At 40.0% G+C, this 22,609-nt stretch overlaps 1 protein-coding gene across 1 annotated transcript in view; it reads left to right on the top strand.

The window, feature by feature from the left end:
- stk32a (serine/threonine kinase 32A) overlaps positions 1 to 22,609 on the top strand; it is a 63,310-nt gene that overhangs the window by 14,115 nt on the left and 26,586 nt on the right. Inside the window, exon 5 of the mRNA XM_068715683.1 lies at positions 10,354 to 10,527. Coding sequence (XP_068571784.1) covers positions 10,354 to 10,527 — 174 coding nt within the window. The remainder of the gene's footprint in view (positions 1 to 10,353; positions 10,528 to 22,609) is intronic.

The raw sequence follows: 22,609 nt of genomic DNA, 5'->3' as shown, positions 1-22,609 counted from the left end.
CAACAATGTAGTGCTGCTGTCTCACTGGTTGGCAGATTATTTTCCACTTCATACTTGCTCATCCGTTTTTATTTCTATAACCTTTATTCTTTTGCTTGTTATTATGTTGTTGATATTAGTTATTAGTTTTAAAAATGTGAATACGCTCTTGGGCTTTATTGTGTTTTATCCTTTTGACAAAATGTAGTCGATGACATGATGCCATCTGGTGAGGTTGTGAACATATTATTGATTTATACAAGTCATATATTTATCTTTTAAAATTTGGTCAATAAAAAAATCAATTCAATTTCAACACCAGCAGCAGCAGCAGCAGCTTCAGTGCCCTGTCTGTGTCGACACAGGATGCATTCAGGCACAGTATTGAGTGCAGGTAAATGCACAGCTTCAACATGAAACAGACTCTTTTAAATCACATTAGTCACACAGAGCACGTATATGTTGTCATATTAATGGTAACTTGGGTAACTTTCTGTGACCCTGCACTTGCTTGTGACAAACAACTTTGTCTAATTTATTTTGACAGCAGTGGCAGCAGGCCAGCGGAGACTTCATTCATATTCAAACACCTTCTAAATACTGCGTCGCCATGTGTCGCCACGAAGAGAGAGAGAGAGAGAGAGAGAGAGAGAGAGAGAGAGAGAGAGAGAGAGAGAGAGAGAGAGAGAGAGAGAGAGAGAGAGAGAGAGAGAGAGAGAGAGAGAGAGAGCACTTGTTTTCAGAAGAAATGGGGCTTTTAGTGTCATTGGAGACCAATTTAGAGTGGAGATATTGTTGAAATAACATAGAATAGCAAGCTGAATTAGCACCGGGTCAGTCAGTCCCAGGGGGATGATGTTGATTTGCTGCTATAATATCTAATATGCAGTATGTACAAAGCACAAGAAAGGATTACAGTTTTTTCCAATCGCTAACAAGCGCTTACCCATACTTCAGATACTTTTTCTAAACTCTTAACACAGACTCACACCTACAAACCACAATTGGCGAAATGGATAATTTTCTTCTCAAAAACACATTTTGTTAAATATATACTAACTCTTCATTTCAAAATAGAACACATCTTTCTCTGCACACACTAACGTTACCAAAACACTGGAAATCTGACTCAAAATGAAATTATTCTGTCAAAGAATAACTCTTGTTTTCACTTCACAAGGTCCTTCCAGTCAACCAAAGTACACCAGGTTTCAAAATACTGGCTATTGCTGACATTACAAAAACTGCATAGACTTTTATGTTTCAGTTTTACAGGTATTTGCATGCAAAACATGCAATCCACTGTTTTTACACTAAATTTCTTGGTTGGGAACTGTATGTCCACATGTAATGTTCACATTCAAAAGCATTCCAGTAAAAACCAAATCAGTTTTTTTTCCCTTTACTGTTTACTACAGGAGGTACAGTATAAATACTGTTTACAGTATGATAGAACAGAAAAAGTTTTACAGTATTGCTTACAGAGAACAAAATATCCATGAAACACACAAGAGCATTCTGAACAAAAAAACAACCGCAAAAAGCCCAGATAAAAAGGGGGGGGAACTAAAAAAAGCAGAAAATTCCTGTATCTAATCTCTGCGATCTTCAGGGTTAGGCCACATATTTTCATCAACATCGCATCTGATATTATCCAAGGCGATGCACCTGGGATAAAACCGCTTGGAATGTCGGATCCACCCTTGGCAATCATCAACTGTGATGTCCCTGCAGCCAGCATCCATGGCTTCAAGGAGGGACATCTGGTCATGTGGCTGATGGTCATAAACCTTCCACCTCCATGCAGAAAAGAACTCCTCTATGGGGTTGAGGAAAGGTGAATAGGGTGGAAGGAAGAGACGTACCAGTCTTGGGTGGACTTCAAACCATGTTGTTATTGCTTGCGAATGATGGAAAGCCACATTGTCCCAGGTGATTACAAAGGTCCTCATGTTTTCACCCTCCTGATCCTGCTCTGGAACCAGGCGCTGGTGGAGATCATTGAGAAAGGCAAGGAGGCGCTCGGTATTGTAGGGTCCAACCTGACATCTGTGAAGGAGTAATCCTGCATTTGCAATTGCTGCACACATGGTAATGTTTGCCCCTCTCTGTCCTGGCACATAAACTGTGGCCCTTTTTCCAATGACATTTCGTCCACGTCGACGCCTTTTGGCCAGATTGAATCCTGCCTCATCTATGTATATGAATTCATGAGGGGCCTGGTTGGCCTCCAATTCCATAACTCTCTGAAACAAAGTTTATGTAAATCATGTCATTACTTTATACCATACTGTACTGTAACCTATTACTGTGTAGGTTACCTACTTGAAAAGTGCAAAGCTTATAGAACTGGACATTGAATTGAATATACACTATACCTGGACATATTGTCGTCGTAGCTCCTTGACTCTCTCACTGTTCCTTTCAAAGGGAACAGTGTAGAGCTGCTTCATCCGCACTCTGTGTTTGGACAATGTCCGCGCAATGGTTGTGAGGCTGATGCTATCGATATTGTCAAATATCCCATGGTCCTCCACAATTCTACTTTGAATTTCATGCAGTTTTATTGCATTATTTGCAACAACCATTTCTACAATGGCAAGCTCTTGATCATTAGTGAGGAGCTTTCCTCTTCCCCCAGAGGGAGGAAGACATTGCATTCTTTAGAGGGACAAAAAATTCAACATATGCATTACTGTATGGCCTTATTGACATGTCAAGTGAGAATAGAAACAATCCATGTAAAATGCAATACTTACCTGTTGGTTTGTTGAAAGATGCGTATAATGGAGGCAACCGTTGACCGCCTCAAATTGGGCTGCACTCTTTCACCAGCCTCTCTTAGTGAAAGACTGTGGTTGACTACATGGTCAATGATAGTGGCACGAATTCCATCACTGATTACTGTTCTTGCAGCCCTTGGAATGCCACCACCACGCATTCTTACACCTCTACCTTGCCCTCTCCTTGGGCCTGCTCTTCTCCCTGGCCCTGCTCCTCTCACTGCACCTGCACCTCTTACTGCATCTCTCACTGCTCCTGCACCTCTCACTGCTCCTGCACCTCTCACTGCTCCTCTCACTGCTCCTCTCACTGCTCCTGCACCTCTCACTGCTCCTGCACCTCTCACTGCTCCTCTCACTGCTCCTCTCACTGCTCCTGCACCTCTCACTGCTCCTGCACCTCTCACTGCTCCTCTCACTGCACCTGCACCTCTTACTGCATCTCTCACTGCTCCTGCACCTCTCACTGCTCCTGCACCTCTCACTGCTCCTCTCACTGCTCCTCTCACTGCTCCTGCACCTCTCACTGCTCCTGCACCTCTCACTGCTCCTCTCACTGCTCCTCTCACTGCTCCTGCACCTCTCACTGCTCCTGCACCTCTCACTGCTCCTCTCACTGCACCTGCACCTCTTACTGCATCTCTCACTGCTCCTGCATCTCTCACTGCTCCTGCACCTCTCACTGCTCCTCTCACTGCTCCTCTCACTGCTCCTGCACCTCTCACTGCTCCTGCACCTCTCACTGCTCCTCTCACTGCTCCTCTCACTGCTCCTGCACCTCTCACTGCATCTCTCACTGCTCCTGCACCTCTCACTGCATCTCTCACTGGGCCTGCTCTTCTTCCTGGGCCCCTTGCTCTTACTCTTCCTCGTCCAGACATTACAGTGTTTGTCTTTTTCTGTTTCTGTTTCCAAAAACATCACTCCTCAAAGTCCTCCTTTTACTGTATAAGTAATGCCACTGAGTCTAAGCCAGACTGGAATCAGCTGTGGTTTGCCCAATTTACCCAACATAAATCAGCTGTGTGTCAATTATTCAATTGTTTGTTTATTATCAGCTGAGATATATTGTTTTAGAACTGATATCATTGCAGAAGAGGTTTTTAGACTGTATCTAAGGTTTGGAATATTGTTTTTGCCATTGTGGGATGTTGTGTGTTAACATTCGTAAATAATACAAAAACAATCCATAATTTTGTTGGGAGGTATAGCTTGTCTGTTAAGAAAATGTAAGCATTGTGGAAATGTGTTCACTGACTGCATATTGTTTGAAAACGACATGAAATGTGTGAATGGTATGGCCACAAAAGACCGATGCTGTGCTAATTGTGTTTAGAGTTTTGAAAATGTGACCACTGGTTGGACAAACGCTTGGTAGCGCCTGAAAAAAACTGTAATACGTGCAATAATGTTCCCTTATAGATAGTCAAGTGCTGAAGAAGCAACACTAATTACCTGGAGTTGTTGACTTTGTGTACAGGGTACAAAATGCAACTATGTACTGTGTGTGTGTGTGTGTGTGTGTGTGTGTGTGTGTGTGTGTGTGTGTGTGTGTGTGTGTGTGTGTGTGTGTGTGTGTGTGTGTGTGTGTGTTAGTGTGTTTTTACTTGGACAAATGTCTGCTTGCATGTGTGTGTAGACCTATGTCTGTTACTATGTACTTTTTTAAGATTTATGAAACAAAGTCTAATTCAAAAGTAGCTAACTCAACTGGGTGGCGATATAAGTACACCTTGGTAAGTACACAACGGGTCGTATGATATCTTACAAAAAGCTTCTAGTATTTTCGCGCCTTTTCCTACGAAAGTCCAGCAAAGTGTACATTTCTGCCCGTTACACGCATACAGTCTTTTCAAAATAAACTTCTGTCTGCACAGGAAACAACTTTGTTAGGTTTAGGCAACACAACTACGTAGTTAGATTTTGGAAAAGATCATTGTTTGGGTTAAAATAACTAAGGAAATGCAGTTAGTGAAGAATGCAAGTTACGTGACAAATAAATCAACGTCGACTACTTGTTTCACATGGGGAACAAACAGCGGCCTCTGGTGTGAAAGATCGGTGTTTGTTGGACCGATAAACAGCCCCTTCGAATAACATACAAAATTATTTCTTGGGATATATACAAGTTACAGTGCACAGTTTTCGTATGTATAGCTACAAATACTGGATGAGAACAGCCTGCCTGAGTACACGTGCATGCATCTGTGTGTGTGTACTGTACACACATTACAGTAATCAGAGTGCATACCCTCTGTATGCCAGCTTTGTTTTTAAGCAACCATGTGAAAGATTGCGGCGAGTCAGTCAGTCTTGTTTGCTCTTAGGACAGAACAACTTCCCCGACAATGACAGTTAAGCCCTTTTGGTTTTTACCACCTTGGCTTTCTGATGGAAAGACTTGTGGGACAGAAAACACGGAAACCTCAGCCAAGCATGAGAGCTGGTTTTCTACTCGATTACACCGGTTTCATGGAGGACTCAAGTGTGCTATCGATTGACTTGGTGGACTTGCAGTCCCTCCTTGATTCTCCTTGACCCGACCAATCACAAAGTACGTATGATAAAGTTATATTACATTGCATTTTCAGATTAATAGCTATTTCGACTTTTCCACTATTCCACTAACCCTTTGCAATTATTGGTCAGTGCAGAGCAACAAGAAGCATTTGTTGGAAGATAAAATGATCAAAAAGGAGTTTGTTTGAAGAGGATTTTCACCTCAAAATAAAGTTCTGTAGACAGAAAGTTTGCAATACATTAAATTTAAATAAATTAAAAGGTAAAGCCGAGGGGTATTTGTTTTTCATCCCAGATCCTGAGTACTTTAATATTCGATATCAGCTGATATGATATTTTTCCATCATTTAAGCATATATATATATATATATATATATATTAGTATATGTATAGTATATATGCAAGTAAATAATTACATAATTAAATACTAAACAGGTAATACTTGTGATTGACAAAATAATACTTATTAAAATAAGTAATTCATGATAAAGTTGAAGATTTAAGTCTAGAAAGGGTCACTGAACTTGCAGAAATTGTCTCATGGTATTGTATACTATCGCAGTTATATAAAGAAACAGCACTTCTCCTTGAAGAAGCCACTGTTTTTCTATCAAGAAAAAGAGCAATAAAGTCCCGTTTGTATCCCCTAAATGCTTGTGGCAGCAGCTTCTTGGAGTCTTTACCACCTTAACGACTTCTGCTGTGTGAGAGGTATTTACACGTGTGTGTGTGTGTGTGTGTGTGTGTGTGTGTGTGTGTGTGTGTGTGTGTGTGTGTGTGTGTGTGTGTGTGTGTGTGTGTGCAAAGAGAGGATGAATGAGGGGCAAAGAGAGTTAATCAAATGATTAATAGACAGAGTAAAATGGAGTCCACCCAGCAAACACACACAGCTTTACCACTGAGAAGCTGATCTTGGTTTACAGTTGTGAGCCCGAGCTTCAAATAACCGTCATAAATATTTCACAAACATTCAGCTTTGCATTTAAAAAAAATATTTTGTACATATTTTTGCATGCTGCATCTCACACTACTGCCCTAATGTTTATTTTCTTAATATTTTAGTATATTCTCTCTAATGGCAAGCATTTTACTGTACAGTAAAAGTTATTCCCATCCTAAAGTGAAAGCTTCAAAATAATAACAAGTGTCCTGGAAGTCTTAGAGAAATTCCAGCATTACACAGAAGCAGAGCAGAGGTAATCAAGAGGCAATGTTTTGACTATCTATGAGCTCAGTCAGAGCTGTGTTGGCAAAAAACTACAAATACTGTATCAAAGTGAAGCATTGCTTTGATATTTAAGAGAATGTGATGTTAATACGACGCCTGCTTGATCTGTGCCTCCTCTGTGTGCCAGACTCAAGTGTCATTTCCAACATGCCCTCTCTCTTTCAAATGCACACACATTGATCAACTCAGTTGCTTCAGTTATCTCTCCCTTACATCTAATGTCAACAGCTGGAACTTTGATTCAAGTCTTCACAGACTCCCCATGGAGGTCTCCTCTTCTTAGAATATGTTGCTTTCATGAAATTTTGTCCCCTTATTTATCAGTCTCTAGCCATCTTGTTTTGTGATGATTGACAGGATTTTACCGTTTTACGGTATTTGAACAAATAGAGAAAATGTGGCTTTATATGAGTGCTGCTCTCTTAAGCTAGACCTAGTCTAGATCAGGAAAAGCGATTCACCAAGCCACTCAGATTTGGCTCCCTTTCCTATGTCACATGGAGGCTCATTAGAATATACCGTTCCCTAAATCTCACACACGGCTTGGGGAACTACCTTTGCAAAGGTGTATCATATTCTTTCTTGCAAGCCAATCAGAGAAGACTGGGTTTAAAGAGATAGGCACTAAAACGAGGCACTAAAGACGGCGATCTGATGGTGATATTTAGACACAGTATGAGAAAGAAATCATGTGTATTTAAACATTTTATGTTCTAGTAGAACCCAAAATAGAAGCATGAACCTGAAGATGACCATAGTATGTCCCCTTTAAAATAACTGTGAATATATTGAAAACAGAAATGCCCAAAAAGGTTTGTATGAGTTTTGTATGAATTCCCCCATACGTGTCTCTCCGTATGGTGTAATATCTGAGAACATATAACACGTTCTGATTCAACGATCTTTAGCGTTGTACTGTAAATATACTCGGAACACCATTTAAATTCATCCCATTATGCTGTCTCTCACACACACATACACATATAAACTTTGCCAAAAACTTTGGGGAACCTTGGTGTCCAAAGGCGTGGCTAAGTCATTTCTGCTTGTCTGAGTGATTGATAGCATTGCAGCTGGTCCCATCCATTCAGCTGCACTGTATTAGACACTTTAAGTGGGGAGGGCTGGCCTCTTCTCATTTCTCTTTTTTCCCCCTAAAACGAATATTCATCAGTGGAGAACTATTGGTTGATTGTGCATCTGTGTGTTCAAGATGGTGTGTTGATTTTTGCCAGTTTAGTTAATAATAAAAACATCACAATATTGAATGCATGTTTTAACTGAAACTTGGACTGTACTGTACCTCTTCATGCACCTCTTTGTGACTTTGCCAAATGTGTGTGTATCTTCAGGACGAGTATCTACAGATAGTCTTTCCACACTCTGAGGCCATTGGCAATCAGATGTCGAGTGGTCTCAGCATTATCTGAGCCTTAGCAGACAGTTTTGAGTCAGCTCAATCAATCCCCATTCACCCTGTGCAGAAAAGCGCCACCTCCAGTTCATTGGAGAAGGGCCCCGAGGAGGGGAGTTCACCAACGTGGCAAAAAACTACACCCGGTCATTGAACACTGAGTTTAAGCAAAGATGATGGTCCTTACAGAGAATCGTCTGCCAGAAGAAACCCCAGTGGACTCCAGGGGGAAAAAATGCAATCTCTCAAAAGTGAAATTGCAGCCTATTCATTGCAGATCAGGAACATGTTGAAGGACGGAGGGCGGTAGTATAGTATTTTGTGGAAGATCTGAACTTGCAGATGTAGGACGCTGCGTTGCACACAGCAACGCTTTAGGCGAGCCAGGAAAATGTTGGCTGATGCAATTTTTTTTTATGTTTTTGTTGCATGAATTCGTTTCTTGTGGCAGAGAAACTAATTAGCGCGACGTTTAGAGAGGAGAGAAAAAAAACACCAACCGTGGCCTCACTCAGCATGTAAAAATCAATGATGATTTGTGCAACAGCTTCTCAAATGGCAATGCAGTGGACCGCATGCTGATAAAGGCTTGCTGTGCATGACAGTACTTGATGGATGGATGATAGATGGGCGACCACAAGTAGCATTACCACCCAGAACATCCCCCGCACCGTAAAAAGATTGTGACTGGCTGAAGCATATGCAAGCAAATTCTACGTACAGTGAGCAGTAAAACTAAGTCATCTGAGCAGACAGTTCAGTTTTCCCTGCCAAATCTTTACACCACACACTGACATAAAGAATATGTAATATATGTAATGGCCCACTTTACTAAAATGGCAAGACACTCACCAGTCTGACGAAAAACATGTTAACCCTAAACAGAGATAGAAGCAGTGCAGGAAGCCATCTGAGCGGACAATGTTGCTGACTGGATGCAGAATAAATGAGCTATGAGATTTTCATACCGCCAATGTTGATGGAATTGAAGAGGAACAAATTCTCAATAACACTGTGCACATCACTGTAAAAAAAGAAAAAAGCCAGGATAATCTGTTTGCTGATCACTAATGTAATCACAACAGAGATTATGTTTTCTCTGTGTCAACTATTCCCATTTTATTTTTGCTACAGAAAGCAGAAAGCAACAAAAACAGGATGCAACTTTGATGATGTTATAGTCCTCAATGTATTTTTAACTACATGTACGCGGCTCTTTAGTAAGCAACGTGAAATATTTTTAGAATACAGTTGTGTCCTTCTTTCCTTCATAATTTGCATTGGTGAAATCCATTTTTATTAAAAAGAATGTCAATAATATTACTGGTAATAAAAAAAATAAAAAAAACCTGACTTTAAAGATTTAAAGATGTCTCAGCAGACCTGAACACTGACAATAAAAACATTAAATCGTAAGGATTAAAAAAGGACAGGGACGAATAAAAGGAACATTTTCAAATAGTCTACACAGTCTACATCCTGTCAAATTTGTGTTTTTAAGATGTCTAAAATGTGTTCAAATAGGAACACTTTGTTACCCGTCTCTCCTATCTCCCAACTATCATAGCCACTTGTGTACAACATATTAAAATAGTTTCTTAGCCCGCTAGCCTTGAAGACAGGATAATGAACATATCCCCCGGCATGACTTAGCCAACATATAGGTGCTCCCCCTCCCCCTGCGATAAGTATTATATGATGAGTGTTTTTCTTCGGCTTGTTGTACTGTTAGTCATACAGTATAGAGCAGCATCTACCCTCAGAGACACCGGGTGGCTCCTGAGGCTGTTTTGTCAGAGATCATGGGGTTGAAACACTGATGGGTGAATTTGTTGAACCTTTTTTTCTTGTCGAACCTTTTGTACTCTTATAAAGGTTGATTTGCCTGAGGAGCACAAGGCTAACATGAGTTCAATTTGCACTTGACATTTTCTTTTCTTGCTGACGGGTATAATTGTTACATCTTCAACATTGCAGCTATGCAAAAAGTCAACCTTCTGCTCAGTTAGGCTTCCAGCATGTGTTCCCCCATCTAAAAATGAAATGTGTTTTGTGTTATTATCATCTTTTGGGAACCCTTCTTATACACTGGTTTATGGTATTATGTTCCACCATCTTCCGCCTCTTAAACCTCCATCCTTATTTCCCTTCTCCTCTCTTTTCCTGTAACTTTGACATCTCCATATTTACCTTCTCTTCAAACCTCCCTCTCTGCTGCTCTGCTTTCTGTCACCACTATTTTTTTCACCTCAATTTCTGATTCCTTCCGCCCCCTCTGATTGCATGTCTCTCTCTTCCTTCTAACCTCCCTGGTAAGCATCTACCCACTTCAATCTTTTTTCTCCAAATCTCCTTCGTCTCCACCCCATGTTTTTGCCACTACCTGGCCTCGTCACTATACACTCCTGACAGCCTGCCTTCCTCTGCAGGTATTCCTTCCAGGATGAGGAGGACATGTTTATGGTGGTGGACTTGCTCTTAGGAGGAGACCTGCGCTATCACCTCCAGCAGAATGTCCACTTCTCAGAGAGCACCGTCAAACTCTACATCTGTGAACTGGCCCTGGCGCTGGGATACCTCTGTACCAAGCGCATTATACACAGGTGAGAAGTTGTCTCTTAATTTCCTTCCTCTGAATCCTTTTTTGTGTAGTTTGATTAACAACCTTTAATAATGCAGAGAAGGGTTATATGCAAACAACATGAGACTGGTTGCCCCATTGTTTCTCCTCCTGCTACAGTACGTGTCCCCCTTCTGTCTCTCTACCTTGTTTTTCACCACCAAGAGTTGAGTATTATCTACCCCGGTGTTCTTTTTTCCTTGGCTGTCCACTTCCATATTATATTCTAATATGACTGCTCCACCACTGTGCAGAAAGGTCAAGCTGTGTTGACATGGAGGTCACACCTGACACAACAGTTTACCCTGAGCTGCAGACTATATGGCCATCCCAAAATGTCCCCACTGCTGCATCAAGACTTAAATTAATTTGTACAATGCAGGTTAAGTGCTTTTTAGGCATATCTGCTGCTATGGCAGAGCCACCGACTCACATGGCCAAGAAAGACATGGCTACTGCCCAATGTTATTATTTTAAGTTGTTGAAGTGACTCAAAGAGCTTGGGATATCCTATTACAGCCAATGATGCTGCCAAAATATGTCCCTCTTTCCCATACTGGTATCAGGTAACAAATAATGCCTCTCATATAGGGACAATGCAGATAAAATACACAAATAGAGCAAGCCTGTCTCACACTAGATATTTTCTCATTTACTATGCCAAATACATTCTGTAGGAAACACATTTGCTGCTGGGTTTTTTTGGTCCAATCCGGCAAGTGAGTCATTGTTGCGTTACATACAAGTCAAACGAAGGTTGTCAGCGTGTGCGGTTGCGCAAAGCACAGGATTTTTACACCGGAGTCCAGGATTTGTGTCTATCGTCTCATCTGTTCTTTTTTTGAGTATGTATATTTCCTCATTTGTACATATGCAAACATTTCAAGTGGATTCTCTGCAGAGTTTTATAAATGAGACCCCAGAAGCGTATACCATAGAAAAAACTAATTAAATGCATTGATTTTTTTTTTTTTGATACGCTCAAAACAAAAAAGTTGCTAATGTTATTAAAAAGTAGAATCTTGGCGAAATTACAAAAACTTAAATGACCATCGCTTGTGGAAGGACGTAAGATACAATACTCAAACTACTGCAGGCTACCAAAGCACAACATGATAACTTTGTGCTTTGTAATGACTCCTACAGTACTGTAAATGTATACATTTTCAGCATGGGCGACCTGCGTAGCGCATGAGTAACGCTTTGCTCCAATATCTGAGGCAATGTGAAGTCAGTATTCCATTCACTGCTTTGACTTATTCCTCCCCTGTGGTGACTGAGCAGCCAGGTAAATATAGAAAGAGAGGCCTTCTCAGATCATGACTAATAGGAAACATCCCTTGAACAGAGAACACCACATAACAAATTAGACCAATTAACGTAAAGCAGACCACTTGCTCTTGTCTGTGCTTTTAATACCGAAAAAGGAAAGAGAAATAAATGGGACGGATTATTTATTTGCGTATTCATCGAGTCCACTGAGGGATATGAATATTTAAATTGTGTTTTCTATTTTAGTGCTGTAGAGGACAGACTTGATGTGCAGGTGTTGGGGGCGTTTGTTTTGACGGAATCAACATCTCTTCAATCTGCATTCATTAGCTTCAAATAGGAAGAGGAGCTGAAAGTAACTCACAGCTCATCTCCGTGGAAATTGAATATATTTTCCTCCCTGAGATGTGGACGTGTTGACTTAGGTGTGGCAAGTGAATGCACTTAACGCCTTCAGAATGAGTTTGTGTGTACGTGTATGCACCTGTGTACATGTGTGTAAATGCAGAGCGTGCACGTTCTTCTTCCGTTGGTCTTTGATGATTTTGATGATAATCAGGGGAGTAACGATGATAACATGGCACTATGATGGTATGATATGGTAATTATATTATTGCAAGTTTGATCATGACTATGACAGAATATGCTTGTAGTAGTTGTAGTGATTTGGTTCAATATAAATGGTTAGATGTCCATTAGTTCAGCTACGCTTTATTCACAAGACAAATCAGTCACACAAAGATTACAAACCTAATTAATAATGTCAGTAAGTGGAACTTTAAAGTCCCTCCAAGAGTGTCTCTAACTTTAATTTGAATACTTCTTGACTCAGGCTTGCACGGTACTTGTGCTTGTACATTTCTATAATTACATTTATAAAATTATACACAACAATTATATTTGCTCTACTGTTAATTCATGGAAAAACTGAACCTACACTGTACATTTACCACCACTTGTCTACTTTACTGTCAATTTCTTCTCTATTTCGATCCCCAATCACACGTCATGAATCTGACGTAGACTTTTCTTCGGAACTTTCTCAAAAACAAATTAAAGAAAAAACTTAAGAGGAAGGTATTGTTAAATGAGGCCCATTGGTTTTAAAGGTTGTGTTATTATGAAGTACAAACGTGTTGTTTTATATTGTTTAAAACAAGCTTAAAATTAATAGAAGAGTCATCAAAAGCAGACTGCAATTTGGAGGGCTTGTTTTAGGTATAGAGAAGATGATGGTATTGTCAGCATACAAACTAACATGGCAGTGCTCAGTTGGAAAATATATTTATTATTTATGTGCAAAGTTAATAGCAGTGGGCCTAATATTGATCCTCATGGGATACCTTTATCAACTATTTGGGGAAACCATTGCCAAAAACAGTCTATGGATCCCACCTGGGTTCTAGGCAGTATAACAAAAAGATGTTTAAAACAAACACATTTAAATGAATTAATTTGAATTAAAGTTATATTACTTTAGAAATAGCTAAGTTTGAATATGGGTTTGGTGTAGTCAAGCACAGATTATAGATCTAAGATGGAGTCCTGTCTGGGATCCATAATAACATGAACGTATGCAGTGACAACAACAGACATCTTTGTGTTTAATATTGCCAATTATTTTCAATAATGAGCTCTTGAACTGTATGCCACTGTATGGCAAATTAACAATCTCGGGGGAGTAGGCACAGAGCAGCAATGACCTTAACAACAGCAGTTCACCTCATCTTGATAGAGCCTGTATGGAAAATCAAAACAGCAGCGTCATCATGGGACACGCAGGAGCCTCAGAGCATAAAGTATGATGCATGGTGGAAGTTAAATTAATTTCGATTTATTATCAAGGGGGAATTGATTTTACTTGAAGCCTACAAAGTAGGGAGTATTTTAGAAGTTTTATATTACTCACCCTTAAATAAAATGTTATTATCAACCACTTGAAATGGTGGTCAAAACTAAGAACATTGTTGCAATAATGCTTTATTGTGCTTTAAATTAATATTTTCATCATGATTAAATCAAAAATAAAGAAAACTTCACTCGAAGTGTTAAAGTTGAAAATGTATGATTTTTTTTATACATTTCAAATACAAATTCATCACATTACACTCACGTTATCCGTCATGCTACGGTCCTTTTTTTTTGTCTAAATAATTGTTCTGTGATGGTTGAATATATTTTAGAGTGCATATTTGTATTTTGAGACTCCATTCTCAGAACATGATCAACCTCAGCAGGGGTGTCATATATCTGGTTTAGCTTATTCAGGGTTGGTGTGTCAATGTTTTTAACCCTAAACTCTCTGAGGGATTTCAATTATTGACACAGAACGAGTCTCAATTAGATGACATCTTCAGAGACTTCATGAGTCTTTCCAAACAAGTGGAAAGATAAATGGCAAGTGTGTGACACAGGAAGGCATATTTTTGTGTGTGTGTGTGTGTGTGTGTGTGTGTGTGTGTGTGTGTGTGTGTGCGTGCACCTCACCACAGCCTCTTTGACATCAACAACAATAATCTGAGGCTGAATCCTCTGGTGTATTTTGTTGCTTCCTGGATTCCTCATAATGGAAAGACTTGCATGTTGACAGTCAGCAGACGCTCTTAACAAGTCAATATTTCTCACTGGCAACACACTGCCCACTAAAGTAGTTAAGGAGCTAATCGCTCCTATCAAACTAACAGAGATGGATAGAGATCCTGCAGACAGACCTCAGTTTACATTGAAGGTCCATTAAGTGAGTCTCACAGTGAACCATGTAAAATACACACACACACACACACTGGTGTAGCCGTACACTTGTTTGAATACTCTTTTACGAGATACTTGCTATTGCAAAGTGTGTTTTTTTATTAATTATTTTATAGAGAATACCGGGTATTTCTTTATGGTAATCGTTCAAAGGGGAAAAGCGATCATTTCAACAATGAACATTTAGTTTTCATAACATGCTAATAGGTGGCTAGTGTGACTTTGACTTATTCTACATTTTTCTGATTGTCAACAAATTAAATGAAAAGACTTAAACCTATAATAAGTGTATCGAAAGTCTGATGTCAAGTAGTTTATTTCTCTGTGCCTCAGATCCTAATTGTTGTCCCAAACTATTACAAAATGCATCTTTGCCCTAGGTTCTTTCATGACCATGAACATGGCATTGTAGTTTATTTCGACTCAATGCCACATGCACCGTCGTGCTGCTGTAAATACATACTAGAGTGCCAAACATGTAGCCTATATGGCTGAAAACAGTCCCCAAAAAATGCACCATTTACTCTTGTTTGAGTAAACTAAAAACAACAGTGTCCATCTGAGTCCACTAGGCACTTGGTGGTAAATAAAAGACTATGTACTTTGTGACACATTTTTAAAGATTTTCATCTTCAGCTGGAACAAATGGGCTTGGGGCTGAGGGCCACTGGAAGTTGGGAAGAATTGTGAGACATACATTGTTGGTTTTGGTCTTTCAATGGAAACTGTCCAATCTATTTACTCAGTTTCCTGAAACATACTGAGACCCAGCTGTTCCAGCCACAAGCCTATTTCATCCAAGGAGGATTCTCTTTTGCAAGCTATGATCTCCTTACCCCATCTCACTCACTCACTCACTCACTCACACACACACTCACATACTCACGTGGCTTTCCCTCATAATCTCTTTCATTATCACTCCCCATTGTTTTATTCACCTACTGAACTATTTTCTTTTCCTTCCTCTTCTCTCCCTCAGCCTCATTTCTTAGTCTCGGTTGTGCCCGATCTTTCTATTTCTCTGAGGGAGTGGCAAAGGATAGCTCGCCTAAAATAATCTAAATTGCTCCTTCATCCCCTTCTTCTCTAGAGGCCTTTTGCCAAGCTGCCGAAAGGGAATATGGTCTTAATTCACCCATCTGGTTAATTGAAGGTGAAAGAATATCAAAACAGTCACAGTGAGTCTTCTTATGGATGGTTCTTAAAATGGAGATTGCATGGAGGCAGGCTAAGTCATTACTCATACTCTCCATCAACTACTCGCAATGGCGAGCATTTGTCATGTCTTCAAGTGAAGTATTCTTTATTCATGGGGTGTGTTAATGTTTTATTTCCCGGCAGAAGAAGAAAAAGAAGAACCAAGAGGTAGGGTGGGGAGAAATTATGCACTCATATTTCATAAATGCAGATTAAGGTGCCAGCTGGTGCCAGCGCTCTGATTTCTACCACAAAATGGTCAATTGAGCATTATCATTGTCGGAAATCTCCCTGAGCTCAACTCAGCTCACAACAGCAGATTAGCCGATGGGAGGAGGTTTGCGCTGTGAACATAATAGATTGTTTACTAGCTAGTGTGCTCCAAAAGGATCATTAATTGCCTGCTTGTGTATCTAACTCACGTGTCTGCCTGCAGGTAAAAGAAGGAGAATGATTTTAGCAGAGAGCAATGTATCTAAGTAGTCAGAATGGCAGACATGCAGACAGACAGGAGGAACTACAGGCAGAGATACAGAGTCAAAGATTGTGAAGAGAGATGATATGTTTTGTAACATTCCCTGAGTGAATTATTCATCACTGGTAATTGTGATGTGAGTTTTTGGCCTTGGCTTTTTAGTGCCGACTGGCTGCTTTCAGTGTCTGCTCTGCACTCTCTGTCTCCCAAAAATCAGCTCCAAATTACACCGGGGACTTGTCAAACCCGACTTTCGTCAAACAGACGCACTCAGTATCTGTGAATGAATAAGGAATGAACATCTCCCAGCTTCACAGTTGCCTTTCTCACACACACACACACACACACACACACACACACACACACACACACACACACACACACACACACACACACACACACACACACACACACACACAGTGTTTACCCATGTGAGTAAACACGGCGACAGACACACACGCATGTACACCTGTGCCGGTCTCCCACCTGTCAGAGCTGCAATAAGAAAGGGTGAGCGAGAGACGCAGCAGTTTGCTGGGTTGGGGTTGTTAGCCTCTGTGGGTCTATTGGGCTTTCAATTCACGTTCAAAGGCAGCGGCTGTCTGACTCGCTCCTCAGTGGCTGGTGGGCGTGGGTACTTAGAACTGAGGGATTTTGACACTGTGTGTATTTGTGAGTTTCTGTGCACAAACTGTGTATTACTGTGTTCGTGTGTGTTTATGTGTGTGTGTATTGCTGGTTTTGAGCGCGTGTGATGTAGCTGAGCCGTGGGCTTTCTGGGGCTTCCAGAGCTCCTCCTTTGTGACAGAGAGGGAGAGGCGCAATCTCAAACAGCTCTCTGCTTTTATTCTGGAGTGGAGAAGAGAGTTACTAAAGCAGCAAAGCCATGAAAGAGCCTCTGATTAAACTGCCTGCAATCTATGCTCAGGAAACCAGTAACACCAATTTCACTGTAGCAGCGATGGATTATTTTTTTTTTAATGGAATAAAGTGGGTATCCACTTAGTTAAAGATTTCAATATGGCTGAGAATTATTTGTTCATTTGTCATTTGGCCCAAAGCCAGAAACACCAGACATCATGTAGCTAGGGCTATCACATCACAGTACTTCTGGAACAGTTGAAATGTGTCATTAGAAAACAATTGAGTAGAGATAAAACAATTTGTCAATTAATCGAATAGTCTCTATTATCTACAACTGTTTTTTTTTATTCTATGAGCAGAAATGCCTTCATGACGATTTGCTGGTTTTCTTCTTTGATAGCAAACCATTTTTTGTTTACCATTGGTCAGACTAAACATGTGGGAAGAAACCTTGGATTTGTTACTATTTTTGTTTTTACATTTGATACATGTGGTCGAATTTCTGAAATGAAGGCTCACAAACAAGCGAGTGTCTTTCTGAGTTTCATATATCACACTTGCGAGCTGCAAATCACAGCCTTCAACAAAGTATCAGACTGAGAGTGCACTTCTCTTCTCTCACATTTTGACTGAAGATGTACTGTGGCCACCCTGACATGAGTGACTGTAACTCATCAGACTATCTATAACTGCACTCTGATATAAAGAGCACTGCACTTGCTCCAAGACAACCTCACATACCTGCCCAATAAGTACACTGTGTTAATATGCTAGAACGTATTCTCAACAATGTCTCTGTATTTTCGCCACTACAATTCTAACAATTGTTCAATTAATTGGGAAAATACTCTGCAGATTAATTGTTAAAATAATAGTAGCAACCCTACTAATTTAAATAATGCAGCTGCTTGATTAGACAAAATCTGAGTACTCACCTCACAGATATGTGTGTGGATGTTTGTACACTATCGTTGTGAGGACCAGCACCCGTTTATAACCTTCGAAGTGAGGACATTTTGCAAAGTGAGGACATTTATGCCAATCCTCATTACATTTGCACTGTAATGGCCTCCAGAGGTTGTTCATATGCTTTGTTCAAAGTTTCAGACTGTACCTCAGAAAAGTTTGAAACTGGATCAACTTAAACCATAAAGACAATTTTATCAAATTAAATATATTATGTGACATTTCATTCTGTTACATATAAAGAACTTTTATCTTATACTTTTAATATAATTGACAGATTCTTTTTTTACTTACTCAGCACTGAAAATGTACAGTAGGTGTGGTTCTTAGACCCAGTCTGAAATTTACTTTAAATGTAATCTTAATTAACCTGCTATATAGCCTACTTGTGAGTAATGTCTGTAAGTTACAGTTTAACTTTAAACAAATTAAGGTCAACATAGAGACAGTTAAAACTCAAATAACAGACAACTGCTACTTTTGTCACAAAACCTGGTGTTGGTAATGTTAATTTTAAACATGCAAAGCCTCTGTCTGCTATGATAAAGATAGCTGAAACATTATTTAGCATATATATTTAGGTATAGGTAACGTAAGCACTGGAAGCAAATTTCCACAGGAAGAAGAGGAATAACATTAATAATTATTCTGCATAATGACTACAAGATCTGAGATTGGGAGAATTTTGATTGCCTCTCAATGGCTCTCAACATGTGTTATACATTGAGATTTCAGAATATATGAATCTTTTATATTTTTGTATAATTACTGCACTGATAAGCTTTAGTGTTGGAACAATGTAATTTCCGCTTCTAAAAAATCCACGCTCATGATAAGAACTTCACTCCAGCGCCAAAATGCTTGGTTTTTTTTAAACAAGCTGAGATGGAGGCTGGAGTCAGGGAGACACCTTGCTCTGAAATGTAGCATTCATTTATCACTTAGTAGAGCAGAAAGTTTGGTCCTCATTCCCCATGGGAATTTGTCTGGACCTCACTTTGGTGCATTTACAGGAATGAATGTGTGTTCTTATTTGGATTCAGCATATGTCCGTGGGCATGTGTAGGCCTATGTTTTCGTTCAATGATCGTAGTGTGTGATTGCGTGGTTGCATGACTTGTGTGTGTGTGTGTGTGTGTGTGTGTGTGTGTGTGTGTGTGTGTGTGTGTGTGTGTGTGTGTGTGTGTGTGTGTGTGTGTATAAGCCGCTGTTCTCAGGTGTGTTGGCCCGCTCCAGTATCACTGCAGTATCCTATGACCAGGTACAGGCTTCAGTTACCCCTCTCCCCTAATAGAAGGCTGTAATGAGGCCATTAGATCCTGCTAATGACTTGTAGGGTCAGTCAACCGCGAGCGAAGCCGAGAGGATCCGCTTTCACTAAGCTCTCCTGGCCTTTCGCCTCACGTTTTTTAACTACATTCTTCCCTTTTTCTACTGCTTACTTCATTGCTTTTACGCTACTTGCTCTTTGTGCTCTCTGTCTCCTTCTCATAATTCACCCTTAGCTCTCTATATCCCCTCGACTTCTTTTCAGTCCTAGTCGTCTCATTGGCTCTCCACTTATTTTTTTAAATTTATTCATTCAGAAGAGCACTACACATTTAGTTTTCGTCTCAAATTGTCACTGTCCCATCTTTATCTCCCAATGTATGCCTATTCCTATTACTCTTTATCTGTCTCACTCAATAAATGCATAGCTGTCAGACTTACTTACTCAGTCCATCACCTCCTACCTTTTCTCCTCATATATTTTATGTACTTTATATCTCATTCCCTGTCTTTCTGCATCTCTTCTACTTGTTTGGTCAAGTGATTCATTCACAGCTGTCAATTCTTATGGAAAGCAGTTTTGATTATCATAATATATTTTTTTTACTCTGAGATAAAGAAAGAAAAAAACTTAAAAGTTCTACAATGTTTGACTGCAGTGACAAAGGCTACATTCACTTTTAAAACAGAGTTTTAAAACGAAAAAGATCTCCGTCCACACGGCGTTTCAGCATTGTTTTCGAAATGATCTCCGTCCAGATTAAAACAGCTGAAAACGAATATCACTGGACTATTCACGTACACTGGGCATGCGGGTGGGTGCCGATGTAAACAGGAAGTAGATTGGTTGCTTAGTTAAAAAAAAAACTACAGAGTAATAAATTAGTCTTTAAGAATGAAAGGTTGTGTTTCATACTTAAGATCTTCACTAAAATCTTCCTCTATAAACTCAAACAGATAGATTTACTAGATTATGGGTCCATAAATGTGGTCAACACACGTCTCTCTCTTGTGCAGAACAAAATAAGCATTAATAAGGACAGGAAAGTCCTCCGTTTTGTGTCCATCACCCTCCCTAAAGCCGCTAACCGTGACTTCAGACGTCCACTCCGTAGGTCTGATAACACCGCTGGACACGCCACTCACTAATCGCTCCAATAACAGCTGCTTCCTCCGCAGAAATGCAGAATTTAATTGGACAACAGCTGCTAGTAAAGACAACAAGGTCAGCAACACCTGTAATCAGTTCATGTTAAATTACCAGGTAATCGATCGGTAATCAAGGCTGTTGTTTATGATTTGCGGGAAACGGTCACGTGATATGGGTGTGGCGAATCAGGGAAGGACACGTCATGACTGCTAAGAACCAATCAAGTAGCGAACGCGGGTGTGGGCGTCATTATTTCCAAACGTATCCGTTTTCGACTGTCCACACGAATACGCAACCCCGGGCGTTTTCAAACTTATCCGTCATTCGGTGCTCGAAAACGCCGGCGTAGTGTGGACGCTCAGTGTATACGTAGCAAAACATATGTGTTTTCAAATGGAAACAGAGTAATGTGGACATGGCCAAAGAATGACTGATGATCATAAATCGCTACCTCATATTTTGGTGAGTACACAGTGCACGATCTGAGTTTTGAGGCTGAATTCAAGTATTTCTCCAAATAATTTTTCCATCACATTTCATCTGATACAACAGTGTAACTCTTTAACCTCGTACAGCTTTCTGTTGTGTTACCTCTAAAAGAATCCCATTAAAACTGGTAAACGCTTGCAGATGGTTGGGGGGGGGGGGGGGGGGGTCACCTAGTCAAGCAGTCCTGTCTTCACACAGCACAGGTGTGACCGGAGTTGCAACAGACCCATCTGTTTCTCAGCACTAATAGATGGTGCATGGCAGTTATCCACACTAATGAACACAGAACGACACTGCCAGCTGAAATTTGCAGGTCCTAAACCTGTGCTCTCTCAAGTCTTCTCTTTACTATAGAAATAAATCTTGAATCCCAAAGGATTAGTTCATTTAAAAACTTCATTCAAATCAGTAACATTGTGTTCAGTAACATAATACGAAAAACCCACAGGTGACTACATCCAATACACACTGCATGAAAAACATTAAAACAAGTTAAAAGTCTCTTACTGAGTCAAGGAAAGAAATGTGAATAATAGCACTGCTCTTTCCCAAGATATGATCAGTACAGAGCCGTCTGACCTACTTTTCATTATGACTTTTTTTTTTTGACAAAACGACTTCAGTTGGTAATTACTGGGTAATTCTTTTACGTCAGCTTTCATGAAAGGAAATTAGAATTAAGTTCATAGATCATTAAACTGATTGCAACTGAGAAACTGTGAGTATTGATTGTGACTTCTAGAATAGGCCTTATAAGTCTCTGAGGTTTTTAAAGTATTGACTATTTTAGTGCAAAACCACTACAAAACAGATCACATTCAGGAGATCTGAGACTATCCCTTCATTTGTTTTTTTTGTTTTAAATGCATATCATTAGTTTGCATTTTGTATGGTTGCAATTGGCATCTGGCTATGCAGTTAGTCATCACGGCCGTTTCAGGCAGCTTCTTTCTGTGATTACTTTCGGTCAGACAGAGACAAAAGACATGAATCATCTGAAATGCGCAACGTGCCTTGATATAAGTTGTTTTGCCCGAGTTCCCATTTGGCAAGTGTTAGAACAAGTTATACTGTAGAGCCAAAATAAACTAGAATTTTACTTTAAAGTGTTGCTCCACACTGAATCCAGTTTTTTTTAGTTGACTGTACGGTCACTTTCCCAATGTTAAGTAGGTTTTGTTTTGCTTTTTTTTTAACTGAGAAAAATTAGCAATGCAGCTATTGACCGAAGATACATAGATTCAAAAATCAACTCTCAGCTTTGTGTGGAGTTTGAAATAATAATAATTTGCAAAGACATCAGGAGTTTACGAGTATGGGACAAAGCGAAGTAGCTGACACTGTAGAACTGCAGTACGTATTTGAAGCAAATGTGCATGCCTTGCACTCCTTTCCTGTCAATTTTCTTCCTTTTTTTTCTGATGCACCCTTAACTAATAATGTTAGCTAGCGTAACAAACTAATATGGCTGCAGAACATGTCAGTTTTGGAAAATGATCAGGGAGCATTTGCTTGCTCTTTAATGTCCATTGTCAGAAGAAAAGATCAGTCGTGGCCATCATCCGCAGCTTGGCTATTACCACGCACCACCTCCTAATGAGCCTTGCTGCTTTGCTTCATCTTTAACGTCAG

Source organism: Cebidichthys violaceus, unplaced genomic scaffold (assembly GCF_023349555.1).
Source record: "Cebidichthys violaceus isolate CVI_PGR_0920_01 unplaced genomic scaffold, fCebVio1.0.p SCAF_20, whole genome shotgun sequence".
Lineage (NCBI taxonomy): Eukaryota > Metazoa > Chordata > Actinopteri > Perciformes > Stichaeidae > Cebidichthys > Cebidichthys violaceus.
The sequence above is the reverse complement of the archived record's forward strand: the minus strand, read 5'-3'. Positions and strand labels throughout refer to the sequence as shown.